The sequence below is a fragment of the Cydia fagiglandana genome, chromosome 9 (genome assembly GCF_963556715.1).
Source record: "Cydia fagiglandana chromosome 9, ilCydFagi1.1, whole genome shotgun sequence".
Taxonomy (NCBI): Eukaryota; Metazoa; Arthropoda; class Insecta; order Lepidoptera; family Tortricidae; genus Cydia; species Cydia fagiglandana.
In genome coordinates, this window is record NC_085940.1 from 3,963,179 (window position 1) to 3,985,017 (window position 21,839).

At 40.5% G+C, this 21,839-nt stretch overlaps 1 protein-coding gene across 1 annotated transcript in view; it reads right to left on the minus strand.

Moving 5' to 3' along the window:
• Positions 1–544: 544 nt before the first annotated feature.
• Positions 545–21,839, minus strand: part of LOC134667645 (uncharacterized) — a 34,121-nt gene continuing 12,826 nt past the window's right edge. The window contains exons 2-7 of the mRNA XM_063525068.1: positions 17,816–17,982; positions 9,565–9,748; positions 5,639–5,778; positions 4,692–4,826; positions 4,097–4,184; positions 545–618 (exon numbers count right to left, since the gene is read on the minus strand). Coding sequence (XP_063381138.1) covers positions 545–618; positions 4,097–4,184; positions 4,692–4,826; positions 5,639–5,778; positions 9,565–9,748; positions 17,816–17,982 — 788 coding nt within the window. The remainder of the gene's footprint in view (positions 619–4,096; positions 4,185–4,691; positions 4,827–5,638; positions 5,779–9,564; positions 9,749–17,815; positions 17,983–21,839) is intronic.

Below are 21,839 nucleotides of genomic sequence, written 5' to 3' on the forward strand. Positions count from 1 at the left end.
CAGAAAGTTCGTGGTAACGAGTTTTCGTCTTATAGAGGTTACGACATAGAGGAGTTCTTAGTGTTCTGCTCGTCTTGAAGAGGTTACAGGGGTAAAAAAATCGTATCCGAGAGGTAATTATACAAACGCATAAAAAGTACTGTATAACCCTTAAAGGGATCGTTGATGATAGTTTCATTTTAGGGAGGTTAAAAACCTCTAGTTTAAGTAATGAAGGTGTTAACAAGGATTGTGCTTTATCGAGGTTCCACATGTATTAAAAAAATCTTAATTATGTTTATCTCTACACACCTTGGGTATGCTTTAAACGTGCTTTATATACCTAAATTTTAAGTATTTTATAGATTTTTATAATTTACAATGTACAAAAAATATTTTCCTCTTTGATAAGCTGTTTGTTACTTAAAACTTTATGCATTCTGAGAGATGTAAAATATTTTTCTATTTCTTTAATATTATTCAATTAAGAAAAAAAATCGAACATAGATAAAACTGATGTACCTAAACTTACGTCTAATATCACCAGACATGATTAACTCTATCCTCATAAGCTCATAAACCTTGATATAAGAGTGGACACCACAAGGGCTACTACCGAGTTCTCATAGACATCTGCACCTGGAACAAAGAGGTAGATGTTTAATTTTGAATAAAAGCACTAAATCTAATACCTTGTTTATATACTCATATATTTCGTGGATCTCGGAAACGGCCCTATCGATTTCGTTGAAATTCGGTATATGGGGGTTTTCGGGGGCGATAAATCGATCTAGCTATGTAGGTCTAATGTCTGGGAAAACGCGAATTTTTGAGTTTTCCAAAGCTCGGTCTCCGATATATAACTTACTAAAATTATAGACAGTGAACAAGTTTGAAACATTCATTGGTTTATTTATAATGGTCACACGAATCTAAATTATGCTCTTTTTTTTTTATTATGAATGGGCTTACTCATGGCCACAGACGATGATGATGGATTTTAAAATTGTATGAGAGCGGCATTTTGCCAACGTGACTGTGATCCTGATATATATTTTCTTTTCGTTAGGTGTTTGTCGATGTACGATTGTCATCTTGGCTAGGAGCCCTGATGGGTTTCAAATTAAAGAGAGTAGTATTTTTATACAATTTTAAGGCGAACGTTTTAATTTTTTTGTATTTATTTTAACCTTACATTAATAATTATTAGTTAGCAGACTTCAACTTAAAATTTATGAAAATAATAAATACGAGTAGTACCTAACTTTATTAATCTCTAAGCGCACAAAGTTCTACAAACCTAAATAAATATTAATTTCGTATTCCCAAGTTGGGAGTTACAAAGCAATGTCGGAGCTCTAACAGCGCCCAGCCTGTTATGAGTCATAGCATGTCATAGTACTAGCTAGCTATTTAGGCGTTACTTTGCGGAAACCCTTATTAGTAAAAGTACAGTCATCAGCAATAGTATCTTACACAACTAGGGCCGCAAAAATATGTGACACGTCTCAAGTAGCACAGATAGCTCTATAACTACTCACTTTTAGTTCTATCTAACGCTCTGTGCGTATTAAGACACTTATAAGAGCACACTCGTGGTCCTTAACAGCTGTATAATAGATCTCAGTGATATTTATATAGCTTAGGGCTGATTAGAAGCTGCCTTACGGCTCTGAAAACTACCATTTATACGCAAAGAGTGATATAAAGGTATATTTGCTACGACCCTATACAGCTTTAAGGGTTACCAAATGCTTTAACCGTTATAAGGTCTGTTTAGTGGATAAAATTACGCCATGTGCTGTATAAGGAGGCAATTGTGGACTTTTATTACGTTGACTTATTAAGGGAGCACAAGTGAACTATTATGAAGCTAATAGACGTATTAATGAAACACATGTGGTACATAATACAGCTTGTCGCTTAACATGTTTACCGCTAAGCAGCTTTTATTACGCTGACTTTTAAGGGACCACGAGTGAACTAATATGAAGCCAATAGACGCATAATGGAACACCTGTGGCGCATAATACAGCTTATCGCTGAACGTGTTTACCGCTAAGCAGCTTTTATTACGCTGACTTTATAAGGAAGCACGAATGAACTATTATGAAGTCAATAGACGTATAATGGAACATACGTGGCGCATAATACGGCTTATCGCTGATCATGTTTACCGATAAGCAGCTTTTATTACGCTGACTTTTAAGGGAGCACGAGTGAACTAATATGAAGCCAATAGACGCATAAATGAAACACATGTGGCGCATAATACACCTTATAGCTGAACATGTTTTACCGCTAAGCAGCTTTTATTATTCTGACTTTGTGAGGAAGCACGAATGAACTATTATGAAGCCAATAGACGTATAATGGAACACATGGGGTGCATAATACTGCTTATCACTGAACATGTTTACCGGTAAAGCAGCTTTTATTACGCTGACTTTTAAGGGAGCACGAGTGAACTAATATGAAGCCAATAGACGCATAAATGAAACACATGTGGCGCATAATACACCTTATAGCTGAACATGTTTTACCGCTAAGCAGCTTTTATTATTCTGACTTTGTGAGGAAGCACGAATGAACTATTATGAAGCCAATAGACGTATAATGGAACACATGGGGTGCATAATACTGCTTATCACTGAACATGTTTACCGGTAAAGCAGCTTTTATTTCGCTGACTTATTATAAGGGAGAACGAGTGAACTATTATTAAACCAATACACATATAATCGAACACATGTGGCGCATAATACGGCTTAGTGCTGAACATGTTTACCGCTAAGCAGCCTATTATACTACCATTGAGACTATGTGAATAGCGGCTGTTTAAACGTTCACAAGATGCCTTATAACTGTTTAGAGGTTCACTAGTGTATCGAAAGAACGACTTGGACTTTATAGTGGTTCACTTAAGTATCTTTATCAGATATATAACAGTCGTATGCTGCATATTAGAATTTTAACGGTTCACGTTGCTTTTTAAAACATTGACCGCCATTTTATTGTATATAACCTACAAAATTGAAATTACTTTTCCAACTTTTAAGGGTCACAATAAGGTTTTGTGCATGAGTTCTTAACCTAAATAATTAGTTTAGTACTTCCTCTAGCGTATTATTAACTTTTTATCTCATAATTCTGTCCAAACCACTGAAATAGTTTTCACACATAGCTTATTTATATAATTAATTTAAATAAATCCTGATTATTTTCGTGGCGCACTGAAATTTTCTTAGATAATATATATATATGATGTCAATAAACTTGCATTCCCAAACATCTTTCTCGCATTAATATATAAAAGATCATGCACTAACATTTAACTAAACACTTTAACAAAATGACTTATGGTGTGGTAGCGCTAAACCTCTGCGTTCGTCGTCACTAAACTAAATAATAGCTGTTTTTTAAGGCAGAGGTGTAAAAGTATGTTAATAATTATCTTTTATTCAGCCCAACGTCAATCTTTCCCGGTATTAGGGCGCACATGTGACATATTAACTGAATAAAGGGTAACTGGTGGGGTCTTACCCAGTCAATATACACCTCTTATAACTCTTGTTACCCCTTATAATTCCATTAAATAGCTGCTACAATGCTCTTAAGCAGCTATGTGAACTTAAGGCTGCATAATTTATGCCCATTTAAGAGTTATAAAAGCTGAAAAGACGCTTATACAGCTCTTATGCAGCTTTTATATTCCAGCTTCAAGCGTATTCGTACTTCATTATGCGGCTGCTATACAGCTAATCTGTGCTACTTGTCGATCTTATTTGGAGCGCAATAAGAGCGCGTCATATATTTTTGCGGTCCTAGTTGTGTAAGATACTATTGCTGATGACTGTACTACCATACAGAAAGGACACTTATAAAACCGAAATTTGACAGCGATTAAGGCACGAATCATGCTATTCCTTTCTATTGTATGGCAGTTTTTGGCTATCTAGGGCTGTCAAAATTCAAGTGATTATCTTATCTGTGGACTGTGGTCATGCAGGCAACAAGACGTCAAGTGGTGCCAACCCTAATAATTGCTCGGAGCAATGCTGAGCCAGAAGTCAGCAGTCTCCCCACTGGCGAAATGTGCTTTTTACTTCATACCCACCTCTGTTAGAAACATATTTGTCATAGAGTTGCGTTCTAGTGTTGACGGCGACAGTAGCGATGGCGTCGCGCAGTACAGGCGGGTCCACCTGCATAAGTAGGTAATATATTATAGATGACTTCGTAATATACTTTCCCAAAAAAATGTTGTGTCTGTCTTAAGGATGACTTCCGCTAGACCGGGCCGAGGACAGGCCGGAGCTTGCGGCTCTTAATTTTCTTTGGGAAGCACTGATCACCGATCGGCTGTCATAGAAAATGACATGTCTGACGGCCCGGGCTCGGCCCGGTCTAACGTGAGTCATCCTTTACTGGTGCATCAGCAGCTTGATAGAGACCCCACTCTAGCGTCTTTTGACCGTCGGTGTCTAGTCAGCGCTATGGAAAATAGTGTCTCTGCGCGGTTGCGCCAACGTTGCGTCGAGCAGCAGTCATAGATTTGACTAGACGTCGACGCTCGGGAGACGCTGATGTGTCCTGAATAGCGAATATACATTAGGATATGAGACTCGATCGCACAAAAGATCCTTATGAGTCGAAGTGTATCCGCAAAGGCCCCCAAAAACCATGAGATAGGATAAGGGCATGAGACTTACCAGAAGCACGGACTCGCATCGCACGCGCAGCGCGCCACTGGCAGTGGCGGGCACGCGCACGCGCAGCACGCGCCACGACGCGCGCAGCCCGCCCGCCAGCGGCGCGCTCAGCTCCGTGTGCTGCCACGCTTCGGGCTGCAATAATACCCATCAATTACTATACTTGCCGCAAAACTAAGTTGCGATTCAGAATTCAGGCTGCAAATCATCGGAATCATACTACTTATCTCTTTCGCATTTGCATTGCCTTATGGAAGGGACTCACAACAATAATGCGGGTAGTATTACATAAAACGTGCGGTAGGTAGGTACTGTTAGTGCCTGAAATGTCATGCTTAATGTTGTCTCACTTGTCTAATAAACTGAACTGGGGGCCTAGTCAAGATACCAATTGTTTCCGCCGTAGCGAACGAAACGGTACCTACGAGTAACTAATGTCTCTCGTATCACCCGTGTATTCTCATGATTTTAGCCCGGTTTGACGAGGCAACCGCGTAATTAAGAGCCCTTCAACGTGCACACTAGCGCCACTGCTAAATAATCGTGATTATTTAAATTTAACGACAGGTATTTAAAAAGGGGGGCCGCTGCGGACTGTATTGTGTATTTAAGTACCTTTTGAATACATCAAACTAGTTTTTGTGTTGCTGGATTGATGGTTTCGTCGATCTAGGAACTCAAAACAAAAACGGCCGTTTTTACTTTGGACGCATAGATTGACAAATCCAGCAACATAAAAACTAGTTTGATGTATTCAAAAGGTACACACAATACAGTCCGTAGCGGCTTCCTTTTTTAAATATCTTTCGTGAAATTTAAATAATCACGATAATTTAGTAGTGGCGCTATATAGTGTGCATGTTGAAGGGCTCTTAATACTAGTGCGAACTAGGATATTCAATATACTTATATATATTTTTTATGCAAACTATTGATAGACCACCAACCTTTTGTATTTCGTTGTCGATGTACCAATTAATGTTTGAAGGCGGCAGTGAGTAGTCCGTCGTACAATTCAGCAGCATCTGATCCCCCGGCCGAACAAAATGCGGTGCTCCACTTATAACTGGATCCTTGTCGGGCATGGCTGCAGGTAAAATTTGTAATTTATATTGTTATAAGCCCGGGACGTATGCAGGTCACGTCTGCCACGTGCATCCGGATAGGTATGCTAGATAGACATCAAGTGGATGCCGCAAAATAAGTGCGGACGTGGCAGGCCCAGACGGAGATGGCGGGACGTTCATCAATAACTGGCCGGAAATGGCTCAACAATGGGAGTCGTGGTAATCAAGGGGAGAGGCCTTTGCCCAGCAGTGGGATACTATAACAGGCTATTTAAAAATATGAACTCATCATTATTAATGTCCCACTGCTCAGTCTTTGTCAAAGGCGTCAAGCTGGTCCAGCTATCTCCGGCGAGGTGTGACGCCTTACAATTTGTGTGGTGGGTAAAATTTATTTGAATTAATCACAATGTTGTACCACTTTACTGTATAACTATGTCAGCCATGAAGATTCAGGGGGAATAAATAAATATCTAACTAAAGAATTGAGTCATTTAAAAATTGTAAGAGAAATTTCTTTTGACATCGGGTTCTCGAGTTCTAACAAAGGATGGAAGCGTAATTAAATGTAGGCGTAGAACCACTCGTAGCGACGTCTCGTTACGCCTGAATCAAAGGAATGACAATGTGTTGTTAACCGCAGCTCTCGACGTGCGAGTCTTTCGATTTTCTAAGTAATTTAAGAAATGCGAAATGATTACAAAGACAAAAACATTCTCTAATTAATCTGCAGATTTTTACAAGATATACTATATAGAAGGTTGAGTCTAATTTTATTACATATACTTTAGTTTTTAAATAATATAGGAATAGGTTCTTTATTTGCATTCTGCTCAGCTGTTTCGGAATCAGAAATGAATAATTATATAATTATGTTTTCATTATTATTTCGCGATAAAAGTGTAAAATTGTCTCTGATGTAATACCTATTTTGTAAACAACATTCCATGCGATTAATAAATTATGTTTTTTGTTTGAAAACAAGTGTTACATAAAAGCGAGTAATGAAAATTACAATTGCTTTTCCGCTCGAGGAAAACTCACTGTCACGTTTCTCAGATATTCAATCTTCCTGAAATTATATCCTATTGATGTAAGCAATACAAATATGAAACAAATACACCCTACAGGGCAATTAGGTTTAATTTTTAGGGTTCCGTACCTCAAAAGGAAAAAACGGAACCCTTATAGGATCACTCGTGCGTCTGTATGTCTGTCTGTCTGTCTGTCCGTCTGTCACAGCCGATTTTCTCCGGAACTACTGGACCAATCAAGTTGAAATTTGGTACACATATGTAAGTTTGTGACCCAAATACGGACATGTAACGTAAACAAATGAATTTTAAACATGGGGGCCACTTTTGGGGGGTAAATGAAAAAATGAAAAAAAATATTTTTTTTCAAACTATATCATGGTAGATATCAAATAAAAGAGCTTATTGTAAAGATCTTAAATATTTTTTTTATAATTTTTGAATAAACAGTTTAGAAGTTATTCAAGAAAAAAGGCAAAAAATGACCATTCCCCCCCCCTTATCTCCGAAACTACTAGGTCTAAAAGTTTGAAAAAAATACATTAAATAGGTCTATACCTATAGATGACAGGAAACCCTATTAGAAATGTACAGTCAAGCGTGAGTCGGACTTAATTACAGTTTTTGATCCGACCCCTACGGATTTTTCAAAGAGATTTCACTCACGTTTCACATAAAATACATTGTTAACAGTGCCGGATTACTTAGAGTAGTAGTTTTCTTAGAGTAATTGGTGATAATTTTCTGATAACATAATCATTTTAAATATTTAACGGTCTTACCTACTTACGAGTAATTGTAAGTTCAAATTAAAAATAATGTTTTAAAAAAAATGTTAAATTGAGAGTTAGCTTAAAATTTTTTGTATTCGTCGACTTTAATGGTTGAATTAATAAAGACTTTGCAAGTTCAGGGGGGGCACCAAAATGCCAGGTTGAAAAAGGTAAACAAATTTTAAAATTAGGGACAGACACATCTTTTTGTACCACATGATTTTTTTTAGCTGTCCAAAAGCTAATTTGCAAAAACAATGGCGCGTAATTCTTTGGGAAACAATCGGTAGCAGTCGTGTCGTGATTACGAGTACATGCATAGATTCGATTTCAACCCACTCTTTTGCGGTTCGGCGTTAGGTCTTATGCGAGGCCTTCTGCCTTACGGCAAAGTTGATCTTCTGCCTTAATTACACTTGGGCGTGGATCCAAATCCAAGCTTTCCTCTTTCGCAGCTAGGCCTACTGCCTTTCTCAAACTTCGCCAATTCAATTCCAAGCTCTGCTTTCTTGCATATTTTATGCAAGAAAACAACCTCGCTGAGACCCTTAAATATCGAGCCCTATGCGAAGCTAGGCTGATAGAAAACTGTCCCATCCCTTCTCTGTATGAAATCCTGGATTCGCGCCTGGTTGGGACTAAAAGTAAAATTGCGTTTGTATATCGAAATTTTTCGCGTTGGTTCGCTTGCGTTTTCAATAACTTTATAAGGTATGATAAAGGTGACATTCGGGTGGCGACTGCAGCAACATTACTCTGTTGCAACGTTACTGCTGCAGTACTGTCAACTTCCGTGATAAAATGATGTAACTGATTTCCATACTAAAAGTAAAAATGTACAACTGTCTATCATATTGCGTTTTTATATCGAAAAATTTCCGCGCTCGCTTCGCTCGCGTTTCTATTACTTTCTAAGCTATGATAAAGGTGACATTCGGGTGGCGACTGCAACAGCATTAGGTACTCTGTTGCAACATTACTGCTGCGGCACTGTCAATTTTCGTGATAAAATGATGTGACTGATTTCAATTCTCAGCTGTAATGCGGCAATGAACTTCTCTCAATTTACCAAAAAATCAATGTAATCTTGATGACCCTAGGGAGATGGGGCACCTAGAAATGCTTAGGGCATCAAAATATCTTAATCCGGCACTGATTGTTAAAAATTGTGTAATATACGGAACCCTTGGAACGCGAGTCCGACTCGCACTTGGTCGGTTTTTTCATAGAATACTGGATTCGTTATGATTGGTTTGCTCTCGCAATTCCTGCCAAATGATCTACGTCTAGCCACAGACTAAATAATAGTACAGTCGCCATCGGATACATCGGAGCGGCTAAGGTGTTCACAATATCTGAACACGCACTGTAACGCATTGACAATAGAGGCGTGTTCAGATATTTGTGAGCACCTTGCCCGCTCCTATATATCTGATGGCAACTGTACTAGGTACACTCTCTAAGAAAATAAGAAAACGCTTCAATTACAAGAGACAATCGCAATTGCGAGCAGGCGTCCGCACCGTAGCGGTGCGCTGCAACTACTACATACTGCTAGACACCAAAATTGGCGTAGGCCGCATGTACTTGTAGTGACGTGACCAAATCGCGGAGTGAGCCACGCCTGGCCTACCACTAAAACGAGATTTATGAAGTTGATTAGACTGATTGAAACGTAAATGGACAGGAAGAGTAAAATTGATCACTAAGTATCTCTGTCAATATGTATTCGGTAACACGACAGAGGAGAACGGGGATGTTACTGTTAATAGTTATTTGATTTATCAAATATTTTAATGTGTGACAAATTGAATGCGGCAGCAATGCGGTAACCTGTACATGTGTCTGTTAAATATCAAAAGTGCGACTTGAATACAGCTTTTCAACCTTACTTTTTGGTATATACCTATTATATTCAAGCGGCATTCGTAAACGCAATTCCAATGTACCGCAATTAACACCGCACTCAACAGGAGGATCATAACATACAAATTCTCACCAACAACGGTCATGTGTTTGGTCTGGCGGGCGATCTGGAACATGGGTCCCTCGGTGGAGACCTCGCAGGTGTAGGCGGCCCGCGTGGCCTGCGGCAGCGGCATCACGCGCACCACGCACGACTCCTGCTCGCATGACCCGCCTTGCACCATCACACCGGTCACGTTGAACAAGCGGATCTGAGTCTGTAAGTTAATCATTTTTTAAATAGACATAGTGCGAGTTCATTATTCCGGTGTTAGTTATAGTTAGGTCGTTTAGATTCGGAACTTTATGTACGAAATATCATTTGATATATACCATTCGTTTTTCGGTGAAGGAAAACATCTTCTTCAACAAGCTAAAACAAGGATCTAGCTCCATTTACTGTGGGCACTGGGCAGGTACAGTCGAAAGTTTTAATTTATGACAATTATGACCTATTCACAAGCTTTTTTTATATTATGAATGGGCTTACTCATGGCCACAGTCTAGCCGCGGCGGGGTTTTAGTTATTTAGTTTCACCTGACCGTTGTATGTCTGTGTGTAATCAAATCTTGCAAGTTAAATTTGATCCACTTCCCGGTTTCCGATTGAGCTGATCTGATCGGGCTCGGCTTTATATTAAATAATTGGGACAACGTTCTCATCTTTGGTAAGTAATCTTACATTCGTTTGTGAAGACCGTGAAATTCGGAATCTGTTGTTGGATTATGCGATTATTGACGTGAACCGTTTATTTCAGCCTGCCCTCAGGTGTACCTTGAGGTTAACCCGTTTCCCGAAAGGGCGAACCAGGAGCGTCCTGGGCACTTCGGAGTTGATATTCGATCACTCATAAACCCCGGCAAGACGATTTTCCTCCGACAATTGGCATTATTTAAAATAGAATCTATAGGTGAACTTAAAGATCGTTGTCGGCAGCTAGAGGCCGCCACTCAAAGCGCCAAACGTTTTGCCGAGCCTGACAGAGATTTAAGTAAGTCACTGGCCCATGATTTGGTTTATAAGCCACTCACAACAAAAACTGTCTCGGCAGTGCAAGCATCGGCTGACTTTTGTGTGCGGTGCCGCGTGGACGGTCACACCTTGAAAACTTGTAAAGCAGCTCCTAAACTCGTTTGTTATCGCTGCGGCGAGAACGACGTAACAGCCCGTACTTGCCCTAAATGTGCGTCCACACCTAGTACCTCAAAAAACTAATAACGCCGAGTCAGGGTATGGCTGATCCGGTTTCCACAAAAAATACTAAAAAATATAAAAGTAGAATATTTATTCGCACGCCTATATTTAGTAATCCCAGAAAGCCCACTCTAGAAAACCATACACAACTCAATAGTTATTTTAATAACAAATACCCTAGCTCTTCAGCACCCATTACCCTACTTAACCATCACTTACTTGCACCTAATGCTGTATCAACTTCATTGACAACAAAAGGCCAATGCCGCCCATTACATACCATATCGATGCCAATTAATAAAGCTAACACCCTTAACCCGCTCACTACCGCTGTTATACCCACGAACATAACTCCACCCGCTTCACTTCCCTATCCTACCCTTACTAACCACACTAACACCCTTAACCCGCTTACTAACGCTTTTACCCCCACTAACATAACCCCACCTACTTCACTTCCCTATCCTGCCCTTACTAACCTCACTAACACTCTAAACCCGCTTACTAACGCTTTTGACCCCTCTAACAACATTACCCCTCCCGCATTATTTCCCCATCCGGCCTTTACTAACCTAACTAACCCCTTAAACCTCCTTACTAACGCTTTTGTCCCCACTAACTACATAACCTTACCCGTTTTACCCCCCACAATCCCTATTTCGCAAAATAACTTGACTTACCCACTTAACAAAATTTACCATAATGTAAATTACTGTGTAGAAGCACTACCTAAAGCCCCCACAGCCCATATTTGGCAAAATAACGTAACTTACCCAAATTATGAAATTTACCCAAATGCTAATTATTGTGTAGAGGAACCGACTCAATCCTCCACGACACGTATTTATCAAAATAACGAAACTTACCCACATAACCAAATTTACCCCAATGCAAATTCTTATATAGAAGCACCGTATGTGCCTTCCACGACCCATATTTGTCAAAATAACGAAACTTACCCACATAATGAAATTTACCCTAAGGCAGATTTTAGTGTGGAAGGACCTTCTGTACCCTCTCCAACCCCTATTTGGCAAAATAACGTAACTTACCCACATAACCAAATTTACCCTAATGCAAATTATTATACAGAAGCACCGTCTGCACCCTCCACGGCCCATATTTGTCAAAATAACGAAACTTACCCACATAATGAAATTTACCCTAAGGCAGATTCTAGTGTAGAAGGACCTTCTGTACCCTCTCCAACCCCTATTTGGCAAAATAACGTAACTTACCCACATAACCAAATTTACCCTAATGCAAATTATTATACAGAAACACCGTCTGCACCCTCCACGACCCATATTTGTCAAAATAACGAAACTTACCCACATAATGAAATTTACCCTAAGGCAGATTTTGGTGTAGAAGGACCAACTGTACCCTCTCCAACCCCTATTTGGCAAAATAATGTAACTTACACGCATAACGAAATTTACCCTGAGGCAACTAACAGTATGGAGAAATCGTCTACATTCCCCATAACACCTTTATCACAAAATAACGTAGTTTATCCACAGAACGAAACTTACCAGGATACAAATCCTTATTTGGATACATTCCCCGCTAATTCTTATAATGGAGCCTTACAGGATACAATCGGTCCGTGCAGCAATGTACGCGAATCACAGATCTCTCATGCCGACGACCAAGCATCTAAGTTCGATCGAGAGGAATGGCACTCTTGGTTGTCATTTGTTACTTTTGTTTTTGAGTCTTGCCATAGTTTGAAGTTACTAGATTCGATAAACGAAGCTGATGAACACGGCTTGCGACCATACCTTAAAGTAAAAATTTATGGCATGTCCTATTCTGGCCTAATGGATTCTGGCTCGGAGTTGACAATTTTGGGTGGTGACACCTTTGACAAGTACTTTGAGGGTCGAGTTACTCTGCATCCGCCGCACGGTTTAACTCATATAATCTCGGCGAACAAAGTCCGTTCGCCCATCAAGGGCCATGTATTCTTGCCCGTATTTGTAGGTAACAACACGCAAGTCGTAAAGTTTCATGTGATACCGGAGGTCCACACTAAACTTATTTTCGGTCTTAACTTTTGGATAGCCTTCGGCTTCGGACGGGATATCCTCGCGCTACTAAAGAATGGAACCTGTTCCTTATCAAACGAAGAACATAACAACATCGTCTCTGAGGTCAGGTACATACACGGCTTGGAGTCTCTTTCGACGGAGGAACAACGTGAGGCAGATACTATTATTAAAGAATTTGCATCAATATCCGCCGAGGAGAAGGGGTTGGGAAGAACGCATCTGCTAACGCATTCGATTGATACAGGAGATGCGAAGCCGATCAAACAGCGGTATTACATGTTATCTCCGTACAAACTTGCAGAGCTCAATAAACAGCTAGATGAGATGCTCCAGCTGGATGTCGTCGAGCCAAGCAGCAGTCCATGGAATAACCCGGTGACCATGGCCCCGAAATCAGATGGCTCCTTTCGATTCTGCCTGGACAGCCGAAAACTAAATGAAGTTTCCAAACACGACGCTTACCCCCTACCACTAATTAATCAAATTCTTAATCAACTAGGGAACGCGAAGTATTTGTCATCCTTGGACCTTAAATCAGCCTTTTGGCAAATAGGCTTAGATTCCAAGGAATCCATGGAAAAGACCGCCTTTACGGTCCCTGGCCGCGGTTTGTTCCATTTTAAAGTAATGTGTTTCGGCCTTACCTCAGCCCCAGCAACTCAGCAACGCTTGATGGACATTTTGTTTGGTCCAGAATACAACGGCCGTATTTTTATATACTTAGACGACATAATAATTGTCTCTGAAACGTTTACACAACATCTAACCCTACTCCGCCACGTACTAGAACGACTTCGATATGCTAACCTTACAATAAACCTATCTAAATGTAAATTCTTTCGTAGGCAACTAAGGTACCTAGGTTTTCTTGTAGACGAGTACGGCTTACGCACGGACCCTGACAAAGTCAAAGCGGTGGTAGACTTCCCCATACCGAAGAGTCGGAAAGATGTTAAACGCTTCCTAGGTACGGCGTCGTATTACCGCCGATTTATTAAAAATTTCAGCAACATTGCTGGACCTCTCAATCAGTTAACGTCCACGCGAAAAGGCGCTCCACCTTTTCGTTGGTCCCCAGAAGCGGATCAAGCTTTTAATGAGTTAAAAGTAGCAATGACCACGGCCCCAGTTCTAGCCTGCCCAGACTTCTCCAAATCATTCTCGGTTCACTGTGACGCTTCAGATTTCGGCATCGGGGGAACTCTGACACAAATATTTGAAGGAGAGGAACACCCACTGGCCTATTACAGTCGATCCCTCACGCCTCAAGAAAGAAATTATTCCGCCACTGAGAGAGAAGCTTTGGCGGTGGTCAATGTTGTAGAACACTTCAGACCATACCTGGAAGGAAGTCGTCAATTTAGGATTGTTACAGACCACGCCAGTTTGAAGTGGTTCCTTAATCTCAAAAACCCCACGGGGCGCCTCGAAAGATGGGGTTGTCGTCTCTCACCTTATAACTTCACAATCGAGCACCGGAGAGGCTCAGAACATATCGTACCGGACGCCTTATCAAGGGCAGTTCCCATCTGTTTAATTGATACAAACACCACTAATAATGACCCTTGGTATTCGCAGATCTATAACAAATGTGAATCCAACCCAGGATCGGTACCTAATTATCAATTGTTAAATGGTCGCCTTTATCGCTACACCAAATCAAAGAATGCCTTAACTACCGATTTCGAGTGGAAAGAGGTGATACCAGTGGAATTTCGTGAAGAAATCATGCATGCTAACCATGCAGTCCCCACTGCTGCACATTTAGGTACCGCTAAAACGTATAACAGGTTAAAACTTCGTTACTCCTGGCCACGGATGTATGAAGATGTAGTCCGATACGTCGCCAATTGCTCGGTGTGTGCCGCTTATAAACACAGCCAACAACCGACTCCAGGCTTCATGGGAAGTGCGAAAGTTTGCAGTCGGCCCTTTCAGTGCCTCAGTATAGACCTGGTTGGACCGCTACCACCCTCAAGGAAACTAAACACTTATATATTGGTAGTAGTATGTTGTTTTACTAAATACTGTATGTTGTTTCCCTTGAGACGTGCAACCGGGGCTGTAATTTCCCAGAGATTAGAAGATCATGTATTCATGATCCATGGCATTCCCCAAACAATTATTGCGGATAATGCATCCTACTTCACCGGCGGGGACGTTCAGAAGTTGTTCGCCAACTACAATATCCCACAACTACACTACACCCCCGTTTACTGTCCCCAGGTCAACACCGTAGAGCGTTACAACAAGACCCTAGTAACAGCAATATCAACGTTCGTTGAATCGGATCATCGCTCGTGGGACGTGAATATTTCTCGTATACAGTTCGCTTTAAATACCTCAGTCAATGAAACAACATCATATACTCCGTTCCTGCTCGTGCATGGACGCCAAGCAGTACCGGATGGCACAATTTACGACGACCCCGAGGAGGTCGACGAAATCGTTTTTTCCCCCCGGGGAGAGTACCTCGACAAGATTAAGACCCTTAGGGCCATTTACCCGACCGTGAAGGAATTATTACAGAAAGCTCATGACCGCAACATCAAGTATTACAATGATAAACGTCGTGATATAGAATTCAACGTCGGAGACGAAGTGTGGAAACGCACCTTCAAGCAGAGCAACGCCGGTAAATACTTCTCGGCGAAGCTAGCACCCAAATATGACAAATGTCGCGTCATTCGGAAAATATCCCGTTTAGTCTACGAGTTGGAAGATGAGAATGGGAAGCGTCTGGGTAAATGGCACATAAAAGACTGCAAGCCAAGTTCTGTCCACACCACTTGACTCCTGTAACGAGACGTACCAATACTCCACAATCCGGGTAGTCTATTATCTTTTGGGAAAGCGCTTTATTTATTTATTTTTTTATTTTGTTTGTCCATTGAAGCGACGTTGGCTTCAATTTTTTTTTTGTTTTCTCTTTGTTTTGTCCCGTAGGCCTAGATGCGATTGTTTCCAGCGACGGCCCCGCGGACTCAATTGATGCCAAGGGACAAATCGACGTGCGATTGTGGGCCGTAATCCACGTCCTAGGGAAGTCCTTAGATTCCCTTCTCCTTACACCGTTCGGCTGGTGACACAGCTCGAGGGCGAGCTGGAATTTTACTCCTTCGTCTTTTGCCTCTGTCGTAAAATTCTCCTGGTTAGGGGGGTGTGTAATGGAAAAATATTTAGATAACAAAATACTTCTATGAAGCCGGACGGGCGATTAAATCTGTGTCTCGAATAGTGTCGATGGACTGTCAAGTTGGCAGCGATTCCGTGTTGCCAGGGAGATAGGTCTGAATCCCTTCGAAACCAGTTCGATCGACAACTAGTTCTTACCAAAATAATTATTATCATTCTCCATGAACGGGTAGGAATGTATAGATTGTCGAGTCTTCCTTTCCCTTTCTTAAAAAATATCATACCGTGCTTGTCCAGCAGCGTTTACCACGCTCTGTTCTAATTTCCGTATTTAGAATTTCACGTCAGTTTTGTTAAATGCCTTGGGATTGTAACCCTGGCAACATCGAGGAGGAGGCACCGAGGGGAGAGTGATTCGGCCATTTTGGGACTTGGATTTTCTTCCCCGACCTAGCCGGGCTCGGCTTTATATTAAATAATTGGGACAACGTTCTCATCTTTGGTAAGTAATCTTACATTCGTTTGTGAAGACCGTGAAATTCGGAATCTGTTGTTGGATTATGCGATTATTGACGTGAACCGTTTATTTCAGCCTGCCCTCAGGTGTACCTTGAGGTTAACCCGTTTCCCGAAAGGGCGAACCAGGAGCGTCCTGGGCACTTCGGAGTTGATATTCGATCACTCATAAACCCCGGCAAGACGATTTTCCTCCGACAGGTAAGGCGTCGTTCATATACTTTTGTCAGAAATTGTATGGCGTGCCATGCGGCCATATAAAAGTATCCCGCGTAGCGCTGAATTCTATACTGTAATATAACCCCAAAGGGTTACGCATGGAAACCCTTGTTCCTATGTGAAACGGACTCTCCCGTGGCACGGACCACAGATTCTTGGCGTGACCTGAGCCAGTGGAACTAATCCCGTACCCGGAATTTTCCAGGAGGTGTCTACTAGGGGCGCGGCCTTTGGTAGGCCAGATTCTGTGCCAGTCGACCTGTGCAGCTGGCCCCGCCAGAGTCGGAGCTATTGGAACCTCCGGCCATCTGGTCGAGAGAGAGCCGTCGACTGTCGCTACAGTGCAGCTAAGCCTTTCACTACTTTTTCCTAAACTGCGATTTTGGACTATTCACCTTTTAGTATTAACTATCCAATAGCGCAATCGACCAAGTATCACCAACAATAATTAAAACCCGGTTAGATAAATATAAATTTAGTTTACTATCAATAAGTCGTTAAGTAGTGTTTAAGCTCCAAAGTGTAAACTTAACCAGGCCGGCAATTAAATTGTACCTGTCCACGATCGGGTTGTTTGTTTTATCCCCTTCAGGACCCTTAGTTTAAAAAAAAAGTATTACAAATTTTGCATGCATATATAAATCGGATGACAATGCAATATTATGGTACCATCGAGCTGATTTGATGATGGAGACAGGAGGTGGCCATAGGAAATCTGTGATGTGATGAAAAACGTAACCTAATTGTGTTAGGGGTTTTTAGAATTGTCTCGATGAGTATTAGTTGTCTGTCGTAAGAAAAGTACAGTCAGCGATAAAAGCTTGTACCAAAAATGAAATTTTTGCCAAAAACTTATTTGTATCTTGACAGAGTGACAGTGGTACATATGTGGTCTCTAGCGACTTTCATAATTGATTGTCACTGTGGCAAGGTACGAAATGAGTCATAAATTAATACTCTCGACCGTACGTAGGTAGCCTTAAAATGTGGGTAGGTATGTAGGTAGGTACTTTGTGAATTGGGTCAAGTCTGTTTGAATTTAATTTATGTACGCCGACAGGTGTTGAATAATGAGAGTGGTCTACTTCAGGAAAAATAATTAAATGCAAATTGATATGTAAAGAACCAATTTAACAAGAGTATTTTGCGCGTTGAGAGAATTTTACCTTTTGCGAGGGGTTGTACCGGAAGATTTCGTGCAGGTCGCGGTACCACTTGACGGAGTGCAGTTTCTGGCCGTCCATGTGGAAGTGGCAGCTGAGCTCGGCCGCGCGCCGCGGGTCCGCGTGCAGCGGAACCTTCAGCTGCGTTATCTCGTGGCCCGATGTCAGGACTGGCGACAAGAAAAAAACTATTACAGTATCGTAATCGTACAAAATGTACACAGCCCTAATTATTTTTTAACATATATAGAGGATATTCACAAAAAAAAATCACAGTCACTTGGTACGTATTTTAGACTCTACTCAGCCATTTTCAATTTAGAGCACTTGAAAGTCAACTGTGGATTGTGTGTGAACGTTTTCTAATAATTTGTTAGACCAAGTATTAAACAAGTTACAGTATATATTTGTAATCTACTCGTAAAGCCCTTTCATTTGGTACCCCACATGGTATGTTTAAAAGAAAATAGAAAAAAGTTTGTACTGCCGACTTTATGACGTCACAGCAATTACCCCTACCACTTTCGCGACTGTCATCTCATATATTTGTGTTCAGGGCATTACACTGAATGCATCGATAATATATTCACCCATATCCGAGACGATATGAACGAAAACTAAACCTAAAGCGTGTGCGGCCGGTAGTATAATAAAATTATAGTCTCGGCCCCATGAGCATTGTTAGGGTTCCGTACCCAAAGGGTAAAACGGGACCCTATTACTAAGGCTTCGCTGTCCGTCCGTCCGTCCATCCGTCTGTCACCAGGCTGTATCTCACGAACCGTGATAGCTAGACAGTTGAAATTTTCACAGATGATGTATTTCTGTTGCCGCTATAACAACAAATACTAAAAACAGAATAAAATAAAGATTTAAATGGGGCTCCCATACAACAAACGTGATTTTTGACCAAAGTTAAGCAACGTCGGGAGGGGTCAGTACTTGGATGGGTGACCGTTTTTTTTTTTGCTTTTTTTTTGTTTTTTTTTTTTGCATTATGGTACGGAACCCTTCGTGCGCGAGTCCGACTCGCACTTGCCCGGTTTTTCTAAATGGTGTTTTATATTTAGTCTCGTGGCGACTTTGTTACATTTGTTTGGAACTTAATGTAATTGTTTACGCCAAAGTTGTCAAAATACAATAAAGTAAGAATAAACTTTTAGACGTGGGCCGTAATCATGTTTGCATGTTTAAGTAGTTTATATTCAAGTCTTACTCCCAAGTTCTTAGAAACTCTTAAGTCTTGATGTATTCACGCAACTTGTCAAAGATACTCTGGAAAGTTTTTACACGTGTACAGTCGAGTTCTTCTTCTTCTTTTCGTGTCGAGGGTCCTTTTTTTTATTTAGCGGTGTTGACAGCCCTGGCTGTCGCGTCGAGTTACAGTCGAGTTCAGAAATATCTTTACAAGCCAACACTCCAAAAATATATACGACCTTATTGTCAGTGTCTTAGAGTCGTATAAATATATTACCTATAGAACGTTAACGTGTAAAGTTGTTTTAAATTCGACTGTGCGTCGTACGAAATTCGAATTTAAGCATAAAGTTTGCTCGAGCTATAAATAGATGATTAAATAATAATATAATGTGCTTTATCTACTCCAAAAACAGTTTAAATAAGTATGTTTTTGAGTTGTATTATTCTATAAACCCTTGCTATAACCATTATCGTATCGTAGAGTATCGTATCGTAGAAAATATAACGACTTTTTGGTTGTTGTACACACGAACAGTTGTACACCGAGCTGCAAAGAGCATCTGAACTTAATGAATGAATTCCATTCATACTGTATGGCCTGACTCGCTACTTCGTAGCAAACTTCAGTTGCGTTCACTCCGAGTGACGTCATCAGTTTTGTAGAATTATTAAAATTATTAAAATTTTTAAACATTTTCAATATTTTTTAATAATGTTATGGGAAGGTTTATAAAAGTATTTTTATTTTTTCCTGTGTTCAAACGATATAAATAATGACTCAAATTACGCTCTTAAATAAAAAGAGTACCTAATCAGAAAAAAAATAATGACTTACAAAAAATAAAAAAGTCACGCTTGAGGCTAATTGTGTGAACAGGTAGAACGCACTCGAGGAACCTAACTTGTGACAACACAGCCCAAAGAATTATTTTGGCATCTGTCAAACCACTTTTCTTGGTCCTGTGCAACCTCTCGCCAATTGTTGACTAGTTCGCGCAGATCCGCCTCCACCATCACGCACCAAAAATTTGGACCGAGAAAAGTGGCGCTGTCTTGTGTTTGGCGGCCAAGTCCACATTTTGGGTCGCTGAGCCAACGGAGTAAGTAGGTATATAGGTACAGTGGCGTGCAGTGCATACAAAAAAAGGTAGGCACTAGGGTAGGCAGTCCATACAAAATGACCAAAAAAAAAGTTGCCGATTTTTATAGTTTGCGTTACATTCCTTCAAGAATGACTCTTCTAGAGCCCGATTTAAGTCTTATCTCCACTGCACGCCACTGATAGGTACCTATCTGTCAAACCAAGCTTTAAGCACTATAATAGTGCTTAAAGCTTGGTTCGACACGTCCGAAGCTTTCAGACAATAATTGTCTGAAAGCTTCGGACGTGTCGTTAGAAAATCGGTCAAGTATCGAGCTTGAAGCGGCGCTCTGGCTGCTTCATCCAAAAATGCCTACGCATACACAAAGTTGACGAGTTCTTCATGACGGCCCGGCCCGGGCCCGGACCGTTGTAGCGTGAGTCATCCTTTGGAACGCCTGTTTACTTATATTTTTTTAATTCCTTCATTTATTTTCATTCTAGTTAATGTTAATGTTTGTTAGTTTGTGATTTTATGTGTAGATTTTGTGTCTTCTTTTGTATTATGTACCTAACTATTGTTCCGTTAATGTTGTAATAAATAATATTCACTTGTCAGAATGAAACTGAAATTTGAAATCAAATTAATTTAGAACTTACCCACAACTTCACTAAGTTATATCATAGGAACTCAGACAACAGCCCTTCCATAAGTTCATATTTACATAAATTACAAAACTAAGTTACGAATGGACTCAAGGGATTGATTGCATATGCAGAAATTCATAATTTAATTTATATTTAGTTTGCTGTGAAGTTATATAGACCACTTAAATGGAGGCGTATTCTGATTGTATATCAGGTTATAAATTTGTACTGGATTTGTTATGGAAGTGATGAACAAAAACGTCACTTTTGACACTAGATAATTCTAGTACCGAGTAGCGGTACTGATAATTCCACTACTCGATGCTAGATGTCGACTGCGAAAATAATAGTCGTGTTGATACTAAAAGTGATGTATGGAGTGAGCAGTTGAGCACTCTATTCTTACTATATTTCTCTATGGTAATGCTCACCATTCTGAATAGGAATAACCTAAAATTTTATAAATCCTAAGAACACTTGAACTTAAAACAATAAAAAAGTCCATTTGCAATGAGGGCGAGCATCTTTTTAAGTGTAATTTACTGTATTTCTGGATAATTTATTCTCGAAACGGATATTCCAGTCCATTTACTTTACTTTAGCACTTTGGTTCGGCGGAGGGAAAGAAATGCTTTTAATAAAAGTAATTTCAGAATAAAACTCGATTCGGCTCGGATAAAGGCGTCCGGCATATAATTTTCTATGACGGCTGATGGGTGATCACGTGGTGCTTTCCATAGAAAATGAAGCGCTGGCCCGCGGCCCCGGCCCGGTCTAGCGTGAGTCATCCTTAAAGGTTGAATATCTATGGTGGAGAGTTCCCACAATTTGTTGAAGAGGAATATGGACGACCGCTTCTTCATACAAACGTAGGTCCCATTTTCCTCTCTGAATATTAACATTATATAATGTTTTATTACACAATTTGATGTAGGTATATTAACCACTGGTAATATGCTCCTTCGTTTCACTTTTACGATGTTTTTAGAGTTATGAAGAAGTTTCCTAAAGTATGTTCGCAATTATTTTCGCTTATAACGGTAATCTATATATATAAATGCAAGTGTCCTGACTGACTGACTGACTGACTGACTGATT